The sequence below is a fragment of the Macrotis lagotis genome, chromosome 5 (assembly GCF_037893015.1).
Source record: "Macrotis lagotis isolate mMagLag1 chromosome 5, bilby.v1.9.chrom.fasta, whole genome shotgun sequence".
In the NCBI taxonomy this organism is placed as follows: Eukaryota; Metazoa; Chordata; class Mammalia; order Peramelemorphia; family Peramelidae; genus Macrotis; species Macrotis lagotis.
The window spans coordinates 273,616,412-273,637,751 of NC_133662.1; the positions used below are offsets into that span (position 1 = coordinate 273,616,412).

At 40.0% G+C, this 21,340-nt stretch overlaps 1 protein-coding gene and 1 long non-coding RNA gene across 6 annotated transcripts in view; one reads left to right on the forward strand and one right to left on the reverse strand.

Moving 5' to 3' along the window:
- Positions 1–427: 427 nt before the first annotated feature.
- Positions 428–15,973, reverse strand: LOC141489194 (uncharacterized). Its single transcript, XM_074189976.1, has 4 exons — positions 15,518–15,973; positions 12,507–12,633; positions 11,972–12,067; positions 428–5,604 (listed from the first exon to the last, which is right to left on the reverse strand). Exons 1-4 carry the CDS (start codon positions 15,548–15,550, stop codon positions 4,112–4,114), a joined length of 1,749 nt encoding a protein of 582 aa, XP_074046077.1. The 5' UTR covers positions 15,551–15,973; the 3' UTR covers positions 428–4,111.
- Positions 15,974–16,366: 393 nt separating this feature from the next.
- Positions 16,367–21,340, forward strand: part of LOC141489197 (uncharacterized) — a 148,028-nt gene continuing 143,054 nt past the window's right edge. For 3 of the 5 annotated variants that reach the window (XR_012468936.1, XR_012468932.1, XR_012468933.1), the window contains exon 1: positions 16,367–16,488. This is a non-coding gene — a long non-coding RNA (uncharacterized LOC141489197). The remainder of the gene's footprint in view (positions 16,489–21,340) is intronic. The other 2 variants (XR_012468934.1, XR_012468935.1) reach the window with 2 other exon arrangements.

Sequence of the window (21,340 nt, forward strand, 5' to 3'; positions counted from 1 at the left end):
TCTCTGAGGTACCACTTCACACCTCTCAAACTGGCCAATATGATCAGAAAGGACAATGATCAATGTTGGAAGGGATGTGGGAAATCTGGAACACTAATACGTTGTTGGTGGAGCTGTGAACTCATCCAACCTTTCTGGAGAGCAATTTGGAATTATGGCCAAAGGACAACAAAAATGTGCATCCCCTTTGATCCAGCAATACCACTACTGGGTCTGTATCCTGAAGAGATTGTGAAAAAGAGTCAAAACATCACTTGTACAAAGATATTCATAGCAGTCCTATTTGTGGTGGCAAAGAATTGGAAATTGAGTGAATGTCCATCAATTGGGGAATTACTGGACAAACTATGGTATATGTACATTAGGGAACACTATTGTTCTGTTAGAAACCAGGAGGGATGGGAATTCAGGGAAGCCTTGGAAGGATTTGCATGAACTGATGCTGAATGAGATACACAGAAACAGAAGAACATTGTACACCCTAACAGCAACATGGGGGTGATCAGCTTTAATGGACTTGTTCAATCCAAAAGGGCAACAATTAGGCACAGTTTTGGGGAGAATACCATCTGTATCCAGATTAAGAATTGTGGAGTTTAAACAAAGACCAGAAGATTACCTTTTAATTTTAAAAAAAGTTATTATGTAATTTTGCTATTTCATACTTTTTTTTTCCCCTCGAGGGTATAATTTCCCTCTCATCACATTCAACTTAGATTACTGTATAGCATGGAAACAATGTAAAGACTAACAGACTGCCTTCTGTGGGGGGTGGAGGTGGGGAGGGAACAAGATTAGGGGAAAAATTGTAAAATTTAAAATAAATAAACTTTTTAAAAATAGAAATTTACCCACGTGGTTCCAAATGCTGGGCTATTTAAAGTACTTATAGGACCAGTTTTGATGCTTTTATAACTATACTCATGCTTATAAACTCTCACAGCAAATCTGTTATAAAGGCAGACAAAGTGGAAGGTTGCCATTGAAATCTATTGTTATTAGACTAATACTAAGGCATCTGAATTAATAAGCTACAACTGGGAAAGATCTTGCTATTTTGATCTAAATTTGTCACTCCATGATTTAAGCAAGAGTCAAATTAATCCTCAATCTTCTCATGTATATTTGATTCAATTCCGGAAGTATTCCATTCTTTTAGAATGATAAGGGTATAAATAGATAAAGGTAGAGAAGCATGCTAAAGATGTGAATCTTTTTTTTTTTATGTTTTTGCAAGGCAAATGGGGTTAAGTGGCTTGCCCAAGGCCACACAGCTAGGTAATTATTAAGTGTCTGAAACTGGATTTGAACCCAGGTACTCCTGACTCCAAGGCCAGTGCTTTATCCACTACGCCACCTAGCCGCCCCATTTCTTTTTCTTTTAAAGAATAGAATTTCAATAGTTGTTAGTGGAGAGTAGCAAATTATGAGCTATCTTTTACCTTAAATCTGATTTCCTTTAGTTTCTTAAGAGATATTCTCATTGTTTAAAGGGATTCTGAGAGCAGTAATCTATTTATGTCCACTTGAAAATAGTTAATAATTAAACATGTTTTACTATAGGCAACTTTTCATATAAGCTGTTTTTTATATATAAAGTGGGGTTAGTATATTTACACATCCTGTCCCAAATCTTTTGTTTGTTATAAAGCAAAATTATTTATGTAGTGTTGAATTTAGGAATGAAAAAGAATTTACTTCTACCCAGAAATGAATACTAGTTATATTGTTATGATTTTTCATTATGCATCTATTACTATTACCAGTGTAAGGTTATAGTCAGTACTTGAGATCTAGGATATGTGATCCTTGAGAACTGAATCCACCTAAAGCTGATTATTATTCTGAATCTGACTCCAGGTATGATGTGTGGTTAATACATAAGGTGTAAGATTTTCCATGGTAAGACCTTATAGTTTAGCTTCAGAGAATTACTGACCCCCCAATTCACCCCTGATATACAGGGAGAAGAGAGATGAACAGGATTGATCTTATGCATATATTTAAAACAGCTTGAGCATTTAAAAGAACTGCTGAACATCCTTGATTAGTCCTGGCCAGACTTTCACTGCCTATCTCTTCAGGAACTAGTTGGACAACCTGGAAAATTTGGTTTCATTCCGAAAAAAAATTAGCAAGAATCCTTTGTTCTCAAGCTATAAGATCTAATTAACCTTAGCCTAATTGAAGTCTCACCCATGGAGAGGACTTTGCCTGGGACCTACCTGATCGGGACTCCCCAGCCACTGCTGACATAGATGTTGGTGCTCTCCTGAATTGGTGATGATTTCTCTTAATATTTATGTTTATGTGGGCTTTGCTCTTCTTTTTATTATATTAGGACTTACTGGTTACTTTTGCTGTAAAACTGATTTATTTCTACATGTTTTATAATCACTTTATTAAATATATTTTTTGTTTTGTTGGTGTGAACGTGTCACTTGTAGGAGCAAATTGAAACCAAAACTCATTAATCAAATATATGACCATCAAGGCATGCTGATAAGGCAGTGATCCCATGGGGTTGACATTCATGAACTGCAGATGGAGTTTTCATGGGAAATCTTCAGAGAACGTTTGGCATGGCCTGAAGTAGGACACTCTGACTCACTTCCTCTTGGAGAGAAAATATCACAGCTGACTAACTTCAAGCCTAGATCAATGCAATTGGTTATCTATATAACTTTTACCTGGAATTGTCATGAAATTAGGGATGCATTATTCCCTTTCTATGTAACCATGTCCTACAGCCCTCGTCTTTTATGGTAAATTTCCATCATTGTGTTGGGTAGTCAGTATTAATGTAATAAATACATCTTTTAGTTTAATGCTGAACTACATCTGAATTACTATAGTGAAATGCAGTTGGTCTAGAATTTTGGTCCTTTCTATATCCCAAACAACCAAGTAATTATTTATTGAGTCTTGCCATCTGTCTTTTACTAGTTTTTTATTCCTTTGAAAGATAAGGTCCTTTAATTACTTATAATGGTATGGAGATAATTAGGCAAATCCTGAAAAGACTTATGAAACCAGGATATAATTTTGCTATTTCATGGCAGTTAATGTCATCATGGTCTGAGTTCTGTGTGAATGAAAAGAATAGCAGCCCACTTAGTTATCTCAAGAGAAAAATGGCTTGTGATCTATCTTATGAATGGAGACATCCACATTTCCCAGGGGCTAATCATTTCAACATGGCTAGAAGTTGAAAATCCTTTATTATAAATAATTTACTTGAGATATATATATATATATATATATATATAATTTTACAGTTGATCCTTCACTGTATTTATATGTCCCATCCTGGAACTATTGTTACAACTGAAGGTAATCTGGCAAATTCTTTTTGTTTTAGAGTTCATCTTCTTATAAAAATGTTCCATTGTTAATTCTTTAGCAGAATTTCATATTCTGAATGGTGTAATGAATAATGCCAGGTATAAAAATTAGGTTCTGATTTTCAGTTTGCATCTGAGTTTCTTGGGTATATCAATGTGGTAAGTGACTAACCTAGAATTAAATCCTCTGGTCTAAAAGTTTCCATATTTGATTTTCTAGTAATAGAGACATAAGGTTTAAGCTAACTTTCATTATTTGACTTGCGAATTAGCAAAGTAAATTTAAAATGACATTAAGACCAATTTTTGTAAGAGATTTTTTTTTAAGCAGAGAAGAGGTTCTCTTTAAGTGACCTGAACCAGAGAAACCAGTCACCTGGAAATTGCTGAGACCACACCTAAATCAGATGGCTGTATCAGATGTTCCCAGAGAACTTCACTATATGAGATGAGATTTGTTTGAAATTGATAATCTCAATCATTCATTTACTGTTTACTTTTTCTTTGTGCCTTTTAGCTATAATGTCTCCTTATCCAAATTTAGCTCTTCACCACAACCCCCATCTGGCAGGGAAAGGCATGTCCCCATTGAGCTCATTCATAAGGCTTCGTTTCAATATGAATCCTCTGCTGTAAAGTAAGACAATCTCTGGCTGAAAGTCTTCCCACACTGAGTCCACAACATGGTTTGTACCCAGAATGATTTTTCTGCTAAGCAGCTCTGTACTCCATTTGAATGACTTTCCTCATTCACTACAGTGATATTCCTATCTAGTATGAATTCTCTGATGGGAAATAAGGACTGACTTTTGCTTGAAGGCTTTACCACACTGATTGCAATGATGAGCTTTCTCTCCAGTGTGGATTCTCTGATGTTTAGCAAGATTGGAGTTGCATCTAAAAGTCTTTCCACATTGATTGCATTCATAAGGTTTCTCTGAAGTATGAATTCTCTGGTGTTGAGCGAGACTGGAAATGTGTCTGAAAGTCTTTCCACACTGATTACATTCATAAGGTTTCTCTCTAGTGTGAATTCTCTCATGCACAGCAAGATGGGCCCTCTGAATGAAAGTCTTTCCACACTGATTGCATTCATAAGGTTTCTCTCCAGTGTGAATTCGCTCATGTACAGCAAGATGGGCCCTATGAATGAAAGTCTTTCCACACTGATTACATTCATAAGGTTTCTCTCCGGTGTGGATTCTCTGATGTACAGCAATATAGGCCCTGTGAATGAAAGTTTTTCCACACTGATTACATTCATAAGGTTTCTCTCCAGTGTGGATTCTCTGATGCTCAGCAAGACTGGAGCTCTGTGTGAACGTCTTTCCACATTGATTACATTCATAAGGTTTCTCTCCAGTGTGGACTCTCTGATGGACAGCAAGATGAGAGTTTTTGGTGAAAGTTTTTCCACACTGATTACATTCATAAGGTTTCTCTCCAGTGTGGATTCTCTGATGTACAGCAAGATGGGCCCTCTGAATGAAAGTCTTTCCACATTGATTACATTCATAAGGCTTCTCTCCAGTATGGATTCTTTCATGTACAGTTAAATGGGCCCTATGAATGAAAGTCTTTCCACACTGGATACATTCATAAAGTTTCGCTCCAGTGTGGATTCTCTCATGTACAGCAAGATGGGCCCTATGAATAAACATCTTTCCACACTGATTACATTCATATGGTTTCTTTCCATTGTGAATTCTCTGATGTTTAGCAAGACTGGAGCTTTGTCTGAAAGTTTTTCCACATTGATGACATTCATAAGGTTTCTCTCCAGTGTGGATTCTCTCATGTACAGCAAGATTAGAGATGTGTCTAAAAGATTTTCCACATTGATTACATTCATAAGGTTTCTCTCCAGTATGGATTCTCTCATGTACAGCAAGATGGGCTCTGTGAATGAAAGTCTTTCCACATTGATTACATTCATAAGGTTTGTCTCCAGTGTGGATCTTCTCATGTGCAGCAAGATGAGCTCTGTGAATGAAAGTCTTTCCACACTGCTTACATTCATAAGGTTTCTCCCCACTGTGGATTCTCTGATGATGAACAAGACCTCTCTTCTTTGTGAAAGTCTTTCCACATTGATGACATTCATAAGGTTTCTCTCCACTGTGGATTCTTTGATGTACAGCACAGATTTCTCTCCAAGAATAGTGATAGGTACCATCATTCATAAATCTTTGCTTGTGAGTTTCTTCCCAAAAAAGGCTCATCTCTCTAGGAGTCTCTTTTAATTCAAGACTGATCTCTCCTATTAAAAGAAACAAATATTAAATATAATACAGTTGTGTCTACACACATACATCGTTATATCCCCTTTCCTCCATTGGCAGAATGTAACTGTTTTACATTGTTTTCTCATGAAAAGAAAAGCCTTCAAATTTAAATAGGCATAATTATTTGAAAATGTCATTAGCACACATTTGAAGGATGATTTTATTTATAAAGAGCTTTGTACATAATTGCCTTGGATTCTCACAAGAAACCTGTGACACAGGCAAGTCTGGCATTCTCATTACTTTCAAAACTCAGGTAATAGGTTCAGAATGATTTGGAGTGACTTCACCCAAATACCAACAGCTGAGAATAGAATTCAAACTTGGACTGGGCATGCTCAGTCCTGAGTACCATACAAATTGTCTCCACTCTGAATCTTGCTGCTTCACTTTCATTGTCTGCACTGTCAATCTGTTTTTCATTTGGTGCACAAATATTAAACATTCTTATTACTTTAGAAAACAGCTTACCTGTAAAGTTAATGTGATGTAATTTCCTGGTGTCAATTTTAGTCTTATGTGTTCTGCTATAGTAGCTGATGTAAGAAACAAGCACCTTACCAAAAACTCAGAGCTATCATAAGCAGACCAAGGCAGATCCTTTCATTACAACATCCTTAAGGACAGGTGTCCATAATAGAAATGGGCACATGTGGTACATGAAATCAGGACCTTTTATCTCCTGTCTAGAATCACAAGTCTTTCCTTTGTCCCCAATTGCCTGGGTATTGCCAAGGTCAAAGGCCTCTCTGAAGTACACAATTCTCTTCCTATGTAGGTTCAAAGTCCTTATCAAACCTCCCCTTCCCTGCAATGTGGTAGTCAGGCTTGGAAAGAGATAACCCAGATGTATGAATCTGACTACTGGCACCACTTTCTTCACTAATTCACCCAACCTACTAATTCTATGCTCTCTTGTCTTCCTGTGGCCAGTCTGTCCCCTTCTTTTCTATTGAGACAGATTCCCCTAGTTCAATTCAGGTGATTTACATCTGTAAACCAACATTTCTCAGATTCTATTACTATAGCTTCTTTTCTTCATCTTCCTTAGCAGTTTCTCTGTAAGATATGAATCACTTTCCTTAGTTTTTCACAACTAATGTAGAAATGAAACCTGTTCACCTATCAAAGCTCAGAGCACCAGATGAATGCCAGCACTATGTTTTTGTATTTACCTGAGGCATAAGAGATTTGTTTTGGCTCATCATTTTTTGGGGGAAGGCCATTACTTATTTCTTTTCAAAAATTTTTCTTTAAATATCTCTGTTCACTAAAACAAAAATAAGTAATAAACACAAGTTTAAAAAAATGCATGGCATTTTCCATGTCTGAAAATCTGTGACATAAAGGGAACCTGAATACATCATGGACAACATGCTTCCCCATTATTCCTCTTGCAGCCCTTCCCATTTAGTGGTTCACAAAGTCCTTGGAAGCAATTAGGAGAACAAGGAATAGCCTACTGTTAGATCTATGGAGAGGAGAGAAGTTTATGATCAAAGAAAAGGCAGAACATTATAAATTGCAAAATGGATAATTTTAGTTACCTTAAAAAGTTTTTGCACAAATAAAACCAATGCACCCAAGATTAGAAGGAACACAGAAAGACAGATGGTGTTTCTGATAAAGGACTCATTTCTAAAATACATAGAAAACTGAGTCAAATTTACAAGAACACAAGTCATTCTCCAAATGATAAATGATCAAAGGACATGAACTGGAAATTTTCAGAAGAAGAAATTAAAGCTATCTTAATCATATTAAAAAATGCTCCAAATCATTAATGATTAGAAAAATGCAAATTAAAACAACTCTAAGGTACCACTTCATATTTAAAGATTTTTTCACTATCTTTGGAAATAATCTTATCATGTTACTTTTGATATTGAGATGATCAATTATGCTGATTGTTTTCCCAATATTGAACCATTCCTGCCTACCTGGTATAAATCCTACCTGATCATAGTGAGTTATCCCAGTGATAACTTGCTGTAATCTTTGCTAAAATTTTATTTAAAATTTTTGCATCAATATTCATTAGGGAGATTAATCTATTATTTTCCTTGTGGTTTCGGTTCTTTTGGTTTAGTTATCAGTCCCACATTGGTGTTATAAAAGCTGAGGGCAGTTAGGTGTTGCAGTGGATAGAAAGCACTGGCCCTGGAGTCAGGAGGACAGGAGTTTGAATCCAGCTTCAGATACTTACTAGTTGGGTGACCTTGGGTAAGCCTGATTGCCTGACATTCAGGGCCATATCCAGTTTTCCTGGCCACTGGACTCAGATGACTCTGAAGGAAAAAGTGAGGCTGGGACCCTAGCACAGCACCCCCATCACTCAAATCTAATTCATGTGCTTGTCATGGCATCACCTTCTGATGCCGTGGTCTTCTTTGAGGTTGAAGTACAAACATCATTCCATCATCACCACATACCATTCTCCAATTGATTGACATGCCCTTCATTTCCAATTCTTTGCCACCAGAAAAGAGCAGTTATAAATATCCATGTACGTGTAGATTCTTTTTCATTTCTTTTAGGATTTAGACATGGTAATAGTGGCACTGCTAGGTCAAAGGGCATGCTTGGTTTATAGTCCTTTGGGTATAGCTCCAAATTGCTCTACAGAATGGTTAGATCAGTCCACAACTCCATTATGTCTCATTTTCCTTACATCCCCTCCAACATTTGCCATTTTTCTTGTCCTAGTGGCTAAACTAATTAATTTGCATCTAATAGTTTAATCCATTCAGTAGTGGATTACAACTTTATATGATTATATACAGCACTGAAAAATCTCTTCTGAAAACTGTTTATAGCTTTTGCTTATCAATTGGGGAAATGATTCTTTTTTTTATAAATGACTCAGTTCTCTATGTTTGAGGAATGTGGCTTTTATCAGAGAAATTTGTTTCAAAATTTTTTTCAGTTACTCCTCCTATTCTCCTCCCCATCTCTATTTTATTTCCTCTCTCCATTTACCCTGTCCCTCCTCAAGTGTTTTGTTTCCAAATATCCTCTCCCCCCCAGTTAATGCACCATATTAGGATTCTTTCTGCAAACATTTCAAACCATCATGGTCATGCATAATCTTTTTTTTTTTTTAAGGGTTTTGCAAGGCAAATGGGGTTAAGTGGCTTGCCCAAGACCACACAGCTAGGTAATTATTAAGTGTCTGAGACCGGATTTGAACCCAGGTACTCCTGACTCCAAGGCAGGTGCTTTATCCACTATGCCACCTAGCCGCCCCAATGCATAATCTTTTGAGGATCATGCAGTAATTACACATTCTGCTTTAGACCAAGTACAACATATTCTTTGGACTTCACATCTGTTTCCAAACTTCCCAAACATACATGTACAAATTGTCACTGATATGCACAGACCCTCTGTATTTGAACCTATCTTCCATTTATGTTATTATTTGTCTCCTTGGCACTTTCTCAAAGGAATTATTTGATAATATAGATAAGTCATTTGACAGAGTTTCAGGAAGTCTGAAGAAATTCTCTCCTTACAAAGGTGGGTTTTAAAAATAAATATTGCTTATGTGCAATTGACCTTCAAGTACTTTTATCATTAAATAGATTACTTCTCATGAGCCAAAACAAAAATAAATCTTTTATATAGTAACTAGGAATTCATTTTATTGACTGGTTAGGGAGTTAAAAACAAAAACAAAATAACCATGTATTTCCATCCCTCAGCAAGAGAGCTTGCTCAGTTCTTCTCCCATTTCCAGCCCCCTTTCACAAGTGTCCTGTTTAAAAATCTGAATATACTGGCAGTATAATGAAAAGGCTGCTGGGCTTTGAGTCAGAAAGGCCTAAATTCCAATCCCACCTTGTTATTCCTGTGACCATGGTCAAAGACTTGTTTTCCTCAGTATCTTCATCTGTAAAATGGACAAAGTAATAGTACCCAACTCCTAGGGTTATGAGGATCCATTGAAATATTTTTAAAATCCATGGCCCATAGTAGGTGTCCTGTAAATACTAGCTAGTTGGGGCAGTGGATGGTGCATCAGGTCTGAAATCAGGAAGAACTGTGGTCTCAGACACTTGCTAACTGTGTGATCCTGGGCACACCTTTCAGTTTCCTCTTCTGTAAAATGAGCTGGAGAAAACTGGCAAACCATTCCAGTGTCTTTTCCAAGAAAACTCAAGAGTGAGAAAAGACTGGAAAATCACTAAACAACAACAAAATGTGTGCTATTATTTTCATTGTTATTTTGACTTCTACTCTTTCCTCCCCAATTCTACTCATCTTTTCAAATCATTATTATACTCATTCCTCTCATTTCCCTGTTGAACAAAATGTATTTTCATTCCAAAACACTCTTTTTGAGTAGATCCGGTTAAGGGTGAGGTTCATGATCTGTTGCTTCTCAAACCATCTCCATGTTTCTGTAGTAGCCTGTGAGCTCAGTGAGTGCAGGGACTTTTGCCTTCCTTTGTATGCTCAGGGTCAGCACAGTGGTTAGAACATAGAAGGAGTTTAAGCAATGTTTACTGATTTATGGCCTGACTGGGCCTAAGGTTGACACCAGGTCCTAGGTGCTACCTCTGCATTCTAATCCCTCCCCTATTGTCAAAGGTATATTCTGACCTCTGCCATATTTCGATCTCCTTCTTGCACCTGATCCCCTAAGTAATCAATATTGTCAGCTTCTAAGTGTTAGATTAGAAGGATCACAGAAGTTTTTGACGAGGTTCCTGAAGGGTATCCTACATGGGAAACCTGGGAATCTCTATCTCCCAGCTCCCTAAACCAATGAAGATGTCACCTACATGAACCTGGTCAATGCTTCTCCAAGAATGAGATAGAGATGGAGCACAGAGATCAGGAAAGGGTCTTGGGCTGATAATTTATTCCAAGCTTAGCCTTGGATGACTTCCAACAATGACAGCGGCCTTCACTCCTCCTCATGTGCTGCTCAATACAAGATGGAGAAAATCAAGAACCAGCTTGCCTGGGTCCCCTACAAATTTAGGCTGCATCATCTCAACTGGGTCCTCTTCTGGCCAGACAATCCTTTGACATCTCCCTGACTCCCTGTACCATTCACCCCAGCAGCTTTTCCAGATCTTTTCATCTCCCTTCTTGCCAACTTCCTTCCCTCTCTACCCATCCACACCTTCTTCATCTGAGAACTTAGTCTCATACATCACTGAAAAAAACTGGACATTTATCAAGAGCTATCTTCTCCTCATCTCACATGAACCAGGTTCCTTCTTTTCCTTTTTGACTTCAATTTCTATGTGTTGTGGTCATCCTTCTGCTTGATGAATCTCTTTATGTGTGCAAATAATTCCATTCTATCATGTAATTCCTCGTTGTTCTTTCTCCATGTCCAAAAGGAAACTCATTCTCTTTCTCCCAACCTTTCCATTTTCCTACTTTTCTGATACCATCTGAGACACCCTCCTAATAGTCCAGGCTCAGAAATGAAGAGTCTTGCATTCCTTGACCCCTACCTCCATCTGTTCCAAAGTCTTGTGACTTCATCTGTGTGAAGTCTCTCATGTCCACCCCTTTCTCTCCCAACATTGTCACTTTTACCCTTAGACCCCCCCATTACACACACACACACACACACACACACATACACACACACACACACACACACACACCTGAGGTATTTAAGAGTCTGCTTGGTTGGTCCAGCTTCCTCAAGTCTCTCCCTAATCCAGTCAGTGCTCCATTTCATTGTCAAGTTCTTCCTTCCTGGCCATGACACCATCTACTCAACAACCTTCAGTGGCTCCCCAAAGGCTCTTCTCTAAGGCTACTAAACCAAACCTTCTCCCACTCTTCCAGTCTTCTTTCTCTCAATTTCTCCCCAAAATGCTATAAACCTTTCTGATCCATGAACAGGACATGGCTTTTCCTTCCTATCCTTGTTGCCTAGAAAGCTCATCTGGCTTCCCTGAAGCCCCAGCTAGAGCCTACCTTTCATAATCAACCTTTTCCAGTCACCTTTCATTTTAGTGTCTTCCCTCCTGCAGCTCCAATTTGTCCTGTTCATAGTGGGTTTCAATGATTACTCATGCCGGATAGTCTCATCTCTTTTTGTACTTTTGGGAGAATTCCATGCCCCCAAATTCCAAACAATGCCTTTTTATATAGGATAATAGGTTGATCACTAGAAAAGAACTTAAATTTGAATCCAACCCCCTCATTTTACAAATGGGAAAACTGAGGCTGTTCACTGGTTCAGGGACTTGCCCGAGAAGTCACTGTTTGAAAATCTGAAAAAGAATTCCAGGGCAGGTTTTCCTGCCCCTGAAGCTACCACTTGCTTCACCATTAACACACATAACACTCTTGGATTCCCTTTCTCACCTGAACAGTGGTTCCCCAGTATTTTTGGCTCCAGCATCCATGGTGCTTCCCTTTGCTTAACAAAAGACATTACATCTTCTCTGGGAACTGGAAGCCCTGGGTGGGAGGAAACAGTTAAAGATAAACTTGGAGAGCAACTTGGAATTTATTCTCTTTAGGAAAAGGGCTATGAATCCAGAGCTGCTCCATTTTGAGAATCACTGCATTATGCTTAAACATGTGTTTTAACTCCATGCTAGTGCTGATAATACAAGTTGAAATTAGACTTAATAACCTCTGAAATTGTTCCACATTTGAGATATGTCCACACTGATTTCATTTTTGACCTAGAGCTTCAGAAGTAACAAAGAACACCCTCAGGCTCCTTTCACACAATGCCAAAGTCTTTGACAGGACATGTGGACAGTGGGAGAACACTGTCTCTTGGACATAGGGAGATGAGCATTTTTCTTTCTCTATTAATTGATAAATTCTCTAAACCCTGCATACTAGTGAATGGAGGGAGACTCAGAATTACCAGGGGAACTGGACTTACCAAGGGAGAAGAGGTTCTGGGCATTCTCCAGCATGACCTCTTTGTACAACTCCTTCTGAAGATGGTCCAATAGGCCCCATTCCTCCTGGGTGAAATTCACAGCCACATCCTTGAATGTCACCAACTCCTAAATTAGCAAAAGTATAGGACAGAGCTGAAGGACACTTCAGAATTCCCCTGGTCCAATCATTATCAACTTACCTCAGGAAACTAAAGCACAAAGAAGGGATTTACCAAAAGATCACATCCTTTTATGAGTGTCAGTCAACACTTGAAATCATCCTCAGTTTAATGATCAATTGGGAAAAAAAGATAAATATTTCCCAATGGAAACAGGGAAAAAGTTTGTGTTTGATCTGTGAAGTAGATTGAGGGAGAAATTTCTTCCTTATTAGACCTGATATAAGTGATATATTCTAAAAAAATTCTGAAGAGTTTATGAGAAGCTAGCAAGTGTGGGGTATTCCACAGGGAAAAAGTTTTATATGGTCACTTGCTAAAGAATAAAGTTAAAGAAAAGATCTAATTTGCTTTCTGAATGACTGAAATAACATCTTATCTGGATGAAAACCTGAAGAGGATTCTAAAAGAATGTAGGTATTGAGTGATATGAGATGAATACCAGGCAAGTGGGGGAGAATGAACAGTTGTTACATCTAGGACCTGAGATCATTCTGGGGATGCAGGGATGCTGTGTCATAGCTGAAACAGCTTATACCTTTGGTTTATGGTTGCTTTCATTTGTCTATGTATATGTGCTTTAATATTTACAAAAGATATTAAAAATCAGAAGTGAAATGAATTGGAAACCAAAAAATAGAAATGGCAAATAAAACTAAAAATGAGTTCTTTGAAATCACTAATAAAGTGGAATGCAAGGGTAGTTCAATGTGAGGAAAAAAATGAACACAATCGTATTAAAAACAAAAACCACACAGTCATATCAAAAGCTTCTGACAAATACAGTTTTATGTTAAAATGCACTAAGTAGTATAGCCTCAGTGGGACCTTTTTTCAGTGTCATGAAATCATTTGTCTAAAACCAAAATGAAATGAAGATCCATTAGAACCTTTCCCAATAAATGCAGGAGTAAAGCAAGGCTACCTATTCCTCACTGTTATGCTTGCTATTAACCTCCCAAAGCACACACACACACACAAGAGCCACACAGATTCAATTATAAAGCCTCCCTAAAGAAACGAAGGACAGAGATGGGATTTCTGACCAGTTAGTGATCTTTGAAAAATTGTTGAAAATGGGATAGGTACTGTTGGATTAGAGAAAGACTAAAGGGAGAAGAGTCTCCAAAATATAGACTAGTGAACTCAGCATCTTTCCTGACAAAATTCTAAATGTGAAGAGTGATTATGGGGAGCCAGGATGGCATTTATTTCCATATTCACTTCCAATCAAATCCTGGAAGCTGCAGAACCAGCAAAAAGATAGGGTAAGACAATCTTTTAGCCCAGGAAACTTGGAAGATTGGCAGGAAAGATCTCAGGTTAAAAAGGAATACAGTCTGGAACAGGAAGTATTTGAGCAGCCAGTTCCACCTCAGCAAACCAGTGGCAGATGCTGAGTCCCACTGTGGAGATAAAGGAGAAAGCTTTTCAAGCACAGAAAAAGAAAATTTAAATAGCATGGGGCTACAGTTGGGATTACACAAAGTAAAAGCAAAGTAGTTAGAATCACCTATGCAGAAAAAGTGAATGTAATCTTTCAGGGGGAAAAATGGACATTTAATTTAAAAAGAGTAGAGCTAAAGAAAAAAAAACTGGACTTCCAAATTCAAGAGTCAAGAGTCAAGAACAAAACAAAAAACTAAACTGTTTATATTTCTATTTGGCAAGATAATATTTGTAACTCAACCTTATTACTATAAGAACAATTAGAAGGATTACATATCTATATTATGTCTATATCTATATATACACGCAAATAGAGGGTATGAATATAAAATGGCTTTGATGGGCTGATACCATAAAAAAAACAAAATAAAGGGATGCTAAAGAAAATTGCAGAGAGGAAAAGGAGGGGAGAAATCCCATATAAAAGGGTCATGAAAGCAGCTATTTTAATGGCAGGGAAGATGGAAGGGTGGCAGGCAAAAGCTTAAACTCTGCTGTCAGCAAAATTGGCTCAAAAAGAGAAGAATATAATAAGCAGTTGGACAGAGAAATCTATCAACATATAGGAAAGCAGAAAGGGTCAGGGATAATAGAAGAGGGGACTGACAAAAGGGAGTGTATTTTGGGGAAGGAAGTAGAAGGGAGTAAAACCTGAGAGGAGGGAAAGGGAGGAAGGAATAAACAAGTGAAAAACAACATGGAGGAAAACGTGAATGGGATGAACTCACCCACAGAAGGGAAGCTGATAACAGAATAGGTCAAAACCAGAATCCTACAATAACTTGTTCACAGAGAACACATTTGAAGCACAGGGTAAAGGGTAAAGGGCTGGAGAAGAAAACCATTATGTTCCAAATGAAGCAAAGGGGAACAAGCATGATCTTGGAAAAACCAAAAGCAAAAATTGATCTAACTAAAAGAGATAACAAAAGAAACTAGATCCTGCAAAGGACAAGAGCTGGGGAAGCCTTCAGGGCTCTGCCCCAGGCCTGTTCAGAAGAGATTCAGTGTAAAGGCTTTTCCTGGACCTTCAGTTGTCCCAAAGGAGAGTTTGGGCACAAGAAACAGAGGGGGTTGTTGTATGGAGGGCGAGGGGTGCTAGGCAGGCACAGTGAGAAAAGACATGATCCCTGGGGAAGAGAGACTAAGGAGCGAGGCGGTGGTCCCTGTGAGTACTTGCAATGGGGGGGTGAGAGGGGTTAATGTTGCCAGGGGCTGCCACTGAACCAGTCTGAAACAGAAGCAGAGGGCAAGGCAGGGTGGTCACTACTGGATTCCATTTCGTGCCTATTTTTGTAAAGCAATGCTCCCTCGGTAAGGCATCGCCAGCTTCTGGGTCTGTGCGAATGCCTGGTGACGAGTCCGGCGATGGGCGCACTCACCCGGGCTGGGGGTCTGCAGCTCCCCGGAGCCATTCCCTCGGAGTCCAGGCTCCCTGCGGGGCCCGGCCTGGGTCCCGGGTCCCGGGGGCAGAAGTCGTGGCCTTGTCTTCCTGGGGGGCTAACGGGGGAGGGTCCCCCGGGCCCTGTCCTCGCGGGGAGGCAGACCCTCCTCGGCTGGCTCTCTGCTGTGGCCCTCCGGGGCGTCAGCGCCTCGGGGGCTCCTGGGTCGGGTCTCCCCCCCAACTAACACGGACTGTCTGGGCCACAGCTCGGTCTGGGGTGCTGGAAGCCCGGGCTCGGGGATGGGCGGGGGCGAGGCCTGGGCTGGGGTCCGAGTCGGGACCGCTCTGTGCCCAGGGGAGGCCGGGCCGGGGGGCCTGGGGGCGGAAAGGCGGGAGCTGGGGGGGACCCCCGGGTCCCGGAGGGGGCGCAAGGCAGGGAGCCCGGCCCGGTGGAGGGTCTGGAGTGCGGGGCATGGGGGGGCCGGGGGGGGGGGGGGCCGCCGCGGGGCCTGCGCGGGGAGGCGGGGGAGGGGCGGCCGCGGCTCCCAGAGTTCCCCCTTGGAGCCGCCCGCCCCGGGGGGCGTCCCGGCCCCGCCCCGGGCCTGGCAGCGCCGCTTCCGCCCGAGACTCCGCCCCCGCAGCGCGGGCCCCGGGGCCTGGGGTGGGGGCGGCGGCAGCAGAGGACCCCGGCCCGGCCCGGCCCCGGCCCCGGCCCCGGCCCGGCCCGGCCCCGCAGAGCCGCTCCCTCCGGGAGGGCCGAGGCTGACCCGGCCCCGGCCCGGCCCGGCCCCGCAGAGCCGCTCCCTCCGGGAGGGCCGAGGCTGGCCCGGCTGGCAGGCGGCGGTGCCAGCGGAGGTCCGTGGCGGTCGCTGCGGCCCGGCCGGCCGCGACCGTGTGTTCTTTGGCCGCTCATTCAGGCCCGAGTCCCAGTCAGTTTTTAACCTCCATCTCCGTAGACCATCATCAAAGGTGATTTGTATTCTATTAGGATCTGGAAACGATGCTTTTAATAGTTCTAGGTTTCAACTTTTCAGGTTCATGGACAGCTGCACAGTCTTTGTAAAGGTATCATGACCCTTGAGAAGAGGTGTATTCCCTTCGGTTTTCATCCAGTTCTCGCCAGATCTCTGTCCTAGCAAGGTTATCCGAAATTCCATTAATTCCATTAACTTATTATTTATTTTTGGTTCATTTATCCAGTTCCAAGAGGGGAGGATTAAAGTCTGCTATTATTTACTACTGCCCATCACCATCAAATCATTTAAGTTTTCTTTGAAAAATTTAGAAGCTTTAGTGTTTGGTGCAGGGTTGTTACTGTTTCTTTGCCTATGATAGATACCAGATAACAAAATGTAGTTCCCTTATCTCTTTAAATCAAATTGTTTAGCCAACTTCACTGAGATCATAATTGCTGTCTCCTGCCTTTTTATTTATCAACCGATCCATACTTGATTCTCCAATTCTCTATTTTACCTCTCTTTCTTGGAAACAACATCTTGTTGAATTCTCATTTTTAACCCATTCTGCTGTCTGATCCCATTCACATTCAAAGTCATAATTACTATTTGTGACTTTTTACTATTTTTCTTCTCAGTTTCTCTTTTTGCCCCATCTCGCATTAGTGTATGGGCAGTTAGTTGGAGCAGCAGATAGAGCAGCAACTCTGGAGTCAGGAGAACCAGAGTTTAAGAATCTGAGTTCAAATTTGACCTCACAAACTTGATACTAAACTGTGTAACCTTAGACAAGTCACTTAACCCAGATTGGCTCCAGTTATTCAGACTCCTATTTGGACCTAGATGGATTCAGAGGGGAAAGTGAGGCTGGTGGCATATCACAGCAGCTCCTCACTCAAATCCTATTCATGTGCTTGTCATTGTATCATCTCCCTGATGTTATAGTTTTCTTTGAGACTGAAGGACCCTCATCTTGGTTAGTTTATCCCCCCCCCCTTATTCCTAATCCCCCCCCCCCTTTTTTTCCTCTCCCTCCACCCACTATACATGCTTTTTTTTTTTTGGTAGGTTTTTTGCAAGGCAATGGGGTTAAGTGGCTTGCCCAAGGCCACATAACTAGGTAATTATTAAGTGATTTGAACTTAGGTCCTCCTGACTCCAAGGCAGCCCAAAATCTTTCTAGTCTATCCTCAGGTTACTCACTTCTCTAAAAGTTCAGAAGATTTCTAAACCCCTTTAAATGAACACTTTGTTTCCTCTTCAACTCAAATGAGAGTAGGATTCTAAAATTACCAGCCCTCTACCCCTACCTGTTTCCTCTGTATTAGTTCTTCTCTCACACCCTGTTTTTATGAGATAATCACTCCTTTTTACCTTTTCCTAGCCAATGCTGCATTTTTAGAATCATTCCATCACATATAACTCAACTACAACTTTTCTTTCAAACTATATTAGTAATAAGAGTTTTAAGAATACTGATAACATTTTCATATATCATAAATAAGCAGGTTTTTTTTTTATTGGTTTCTTATTACTCTTTAATGATGTCCTTATATTTCTTCTGGATCTTTTATAACAAAATTTCCAACAAGTTCTGGTCTTTTTGTTACAAATACCTGAAAGTCTTTCAATCCATCAAAAATCTATTTTTTTAATCAGGATTATACTCAATTTTCCTAGATAAGCTGCCCCTCTTCTGCTCAAAGATATTAGTTGTTTTTAAGTAGGCCAGAACTGGCCATGATAGTCTTTTCTTTTATGTAGGACCAACTGACATAAATAACCTTCTGGGACTGTATGGGAGAACCCTGAATTGTGGGGCTCCATTTTGATTAAACTCCTGTATATAGAACTAAGCAATTCTAAAACTGAATTAACAGTGACACTGCATTCTTTTCACTCTCATTTAGCATGGGACTTTTTTTTAGGGTTTTTTTTTTTTTGCAAGGCAAATGGGGTTAAGTGGCTTGCCCAAGGCCACACAGCTAGGTAATTCTTAAGTGTCTGAGATCAGATTTGAACCCAGGTACTCCTGACTCCAAGACCGGTGCCTTATCCACTACGCCACCTAGCCGCCCCTGAGAAATCATATCCTTAAGGAAGAAAAATAAAGTATAAGAGATAGCAAAATTATATAATAAGATAACTTTTTTTTAAAAATTAAAGGTAATAGTTTTTGGTCTTTGTTTAAAATCCACAATTCTTTCTCTGGATACAGATGGTATTCTCCTCAAAATTGTGCCTAATTGCTGCACTTTTGGATTGAACAAGTCCATTAAGGTTGATCATCACCCCAATGTTGCTGTTAGGGTGTACAATGTTTTTCTGGTTCTGTTTATCTCATTCAGCATCAGTTCATGCAAATCTTTCCAGGCTTCCCTGAATTCCCATCCCTCCTGGTTTCTAATAGAACAGTAGTGTTCCCTAATGTACATATACCATAGTTTGTCCAGTCATTCCCCAAATGATGGACATTCACTCAATTTCCAATTCTTTGCCACCACAAATAGGGCTGCTATGAATATTTTTGTACAAGTGATGTTTTTATTGCTTTTTATGATCTCTTCAGGATATAGACCCAGTAGTGGTATTGCTGGATCAGAGGGGATGCACATTTTTGTTGTCCTTTGGTCATAATTCCAAATTTCTCTCCAGAAAGGTTGGATGAGTCCACAGCTCCATCACCAATGTATCAAGATTTCCCATATCCCTTCCAATACTGACATGATCTTCTTTGAAAGGAAGGACAGTACCTACTATGTATTTTCCTTTCCTGTCCTGTAATGGACAGATTGGCTTTGGCAACCATTATTCTGCTGTTCTTTCTTGCCTACAATTGCCATATTCACCACTGCTGAGTGATTTTCTAGTTAACACTTTAATTATTGGTGACTAGGGGCCAATTTATGATTTTAGAAATCATATGCTGAATAAAGTAGATGCTCAAATACTTGAGCTCAAAGGTGGGTGCCTGGAAGAATGGTAAAACAGAGGCATAAATAGAGAAGGCAGGAGGAGGCGACTACTATTGCAATCCTTAAGTCCTATGTATGAAGCATAGATCTCTTACACTAGAATAAGTGATCTTAGATCTTCTATACACCCAGAAAATACTGTATTCTTTTTGTGAAATAATTATCACTATTGGAAGCACAGAGAAAAGACTCTGATCATGCAAAGCTTACTAATATCTCCTTAGGTATACATCTCATAGGAGAAATTTGTATGGATTCATGTTAGCTCCCTTGATATTTACAATTATGATTTAATAACAAGCCTGTAAATTTCCAAGTTTATATTTTTCCTAAATAGTTACTTTAGGCACAGAGGTGCTTTTATTTCTTCTCTTTTCATAATTGTTCCTTTCCAAACTTGTATCTCTCTTCTTTGCCCTGCTGTCCCTTCAGTCCGCTTCTCACTAAATACTACAGCTGGAAAACTGTCCTAAAGTCATCCTATCTAATCCCTTCATTTTAGTGCTAAAGAAACTGAGTGCCAGAAGGATGGGAATGTGCTCAAAACCACACAGCCCTTGTGCCTTTTCCATCTTTTTTTAATTTCCTTTCATTCTTGAGCTTGATTCTAGCATTGGAAACTTTAAAAAATTGCAGATATCCAGATGTGAAAGGCGATTTCAATGATAAAATAAATGTTACTGATTTTTATACTCAGTTCTATCATGAAAATCTCCTTCTGTTTCTGCCCCTCCCTCTTTTTCCAGAACTGGCTCAGGCCCTAGCTATTTGTTCATTAGATCAAAAACTTCTTGTAAGGAACCTTGGGAGATCATAGAAATTCAATGGGTTCATTTTTTTAAGTTTGTAAATTGAGGTCAACTGTAAAGGAAGCTGAGCTCAGGAAGCATCCTAAGTCTGACATAAATGATCTCTTTTTTTATTCTCAGTAAAAAGAGTCTTTTCTGTAAAACTAGGAAACTTGCCCTAATTACTTTATAAGATCTTTGAAACTGCTTTGTGAGCTTGTCTGTTAAACCACAAGCCCCCAGGGGACAGAACTGTTTCTTAATATTCTATTTCTCCTTTTGCCTCCACTTGCATCTGCTGACATGAATATCTTGTTTTTATTGTTATTTAGTCAATTAGTCTTGTGATCTTGACACCATTTGGGATTTTCTTGGCAAAGATACTGTAGTGGTTGGTCCTCCAGTTCATTTTGCAATGAGGAAACTGAGGCAAACAGGGATAAGTGGCTAACCTAGGGTCGCACAGCTAGCAAGAGTCTGAGTCAAGATTTGAACTCAGATCTTTCTGACTCCAGGCCTAGCACTCTATACACTGTACTTGTGTGATTCATTTCTTCTTAGTTTTTTTTGCTAGGCAATGGGGTTAAGTGGCTTGCCCAAGGCCACACAGCTAGGTAATTATTAAGTGTCTGAGACTGGATTTGAACCCAGGTACTCGTGACTCCAGGACCAGTGCTTTACCCACTGTGCCACCTAGACTCCCCGTGACTCATTTCTGGAGCTAACTTAGTCCTCTTTCCTTTGATTATAGGCCTAGTCCAATTTTTACCTTGTGAGAAAATAATTCAATTATCAGAATTATGAGGAAACATTATTGTATTATTTGAATTCAGTCTTGTGTGGCTGGGATGCTGGACTCACTCTCTCTCTCTCTCTCTCTCTCTCTCTCTCTCTCTCTCTCTCTCTCTCTCTCTCTCTCTCCCCCCCTCCCTCCCTCCTGTTTAGAGACCCTTAACTAAGGATCTCCCTGATGCTAACCAGAATCTGAGGATTGATGTGAGGGAGTTTTCTCACAATTCTACATCTCAAGCAGCCTCCATGTCTTATATGAGAACTGGCCTCTTACTGGTCAGCCCGTTAATGTTTCCCTATTCCTTTGATT

Excerpts from the sequence above, each read along its gene's own strand:
- LOC141489194 (XM_074189976.1), bottom strand. The coding sequence starts at position 15,550 with ATGGCTCCGGGGAGCTGCAGACCCCCAGCCCGG. Across the intron at positions 12,634-15,517 it reads GCTGCAGACCCCCAGCCCGG|GAGTTGGTGACATTCAAGGA; the intron begins GTGAGTGCGCCC and ends TTGCTAATTTAG. Across the intron at positions 12,068-12,506 it reads CCAGAACCTCTTCTCCCTTG|GGCTTCCAGTTCCCAGAGAA; the intron begins GTAAGTCCAGTT and ends CCTCCCACCCAG.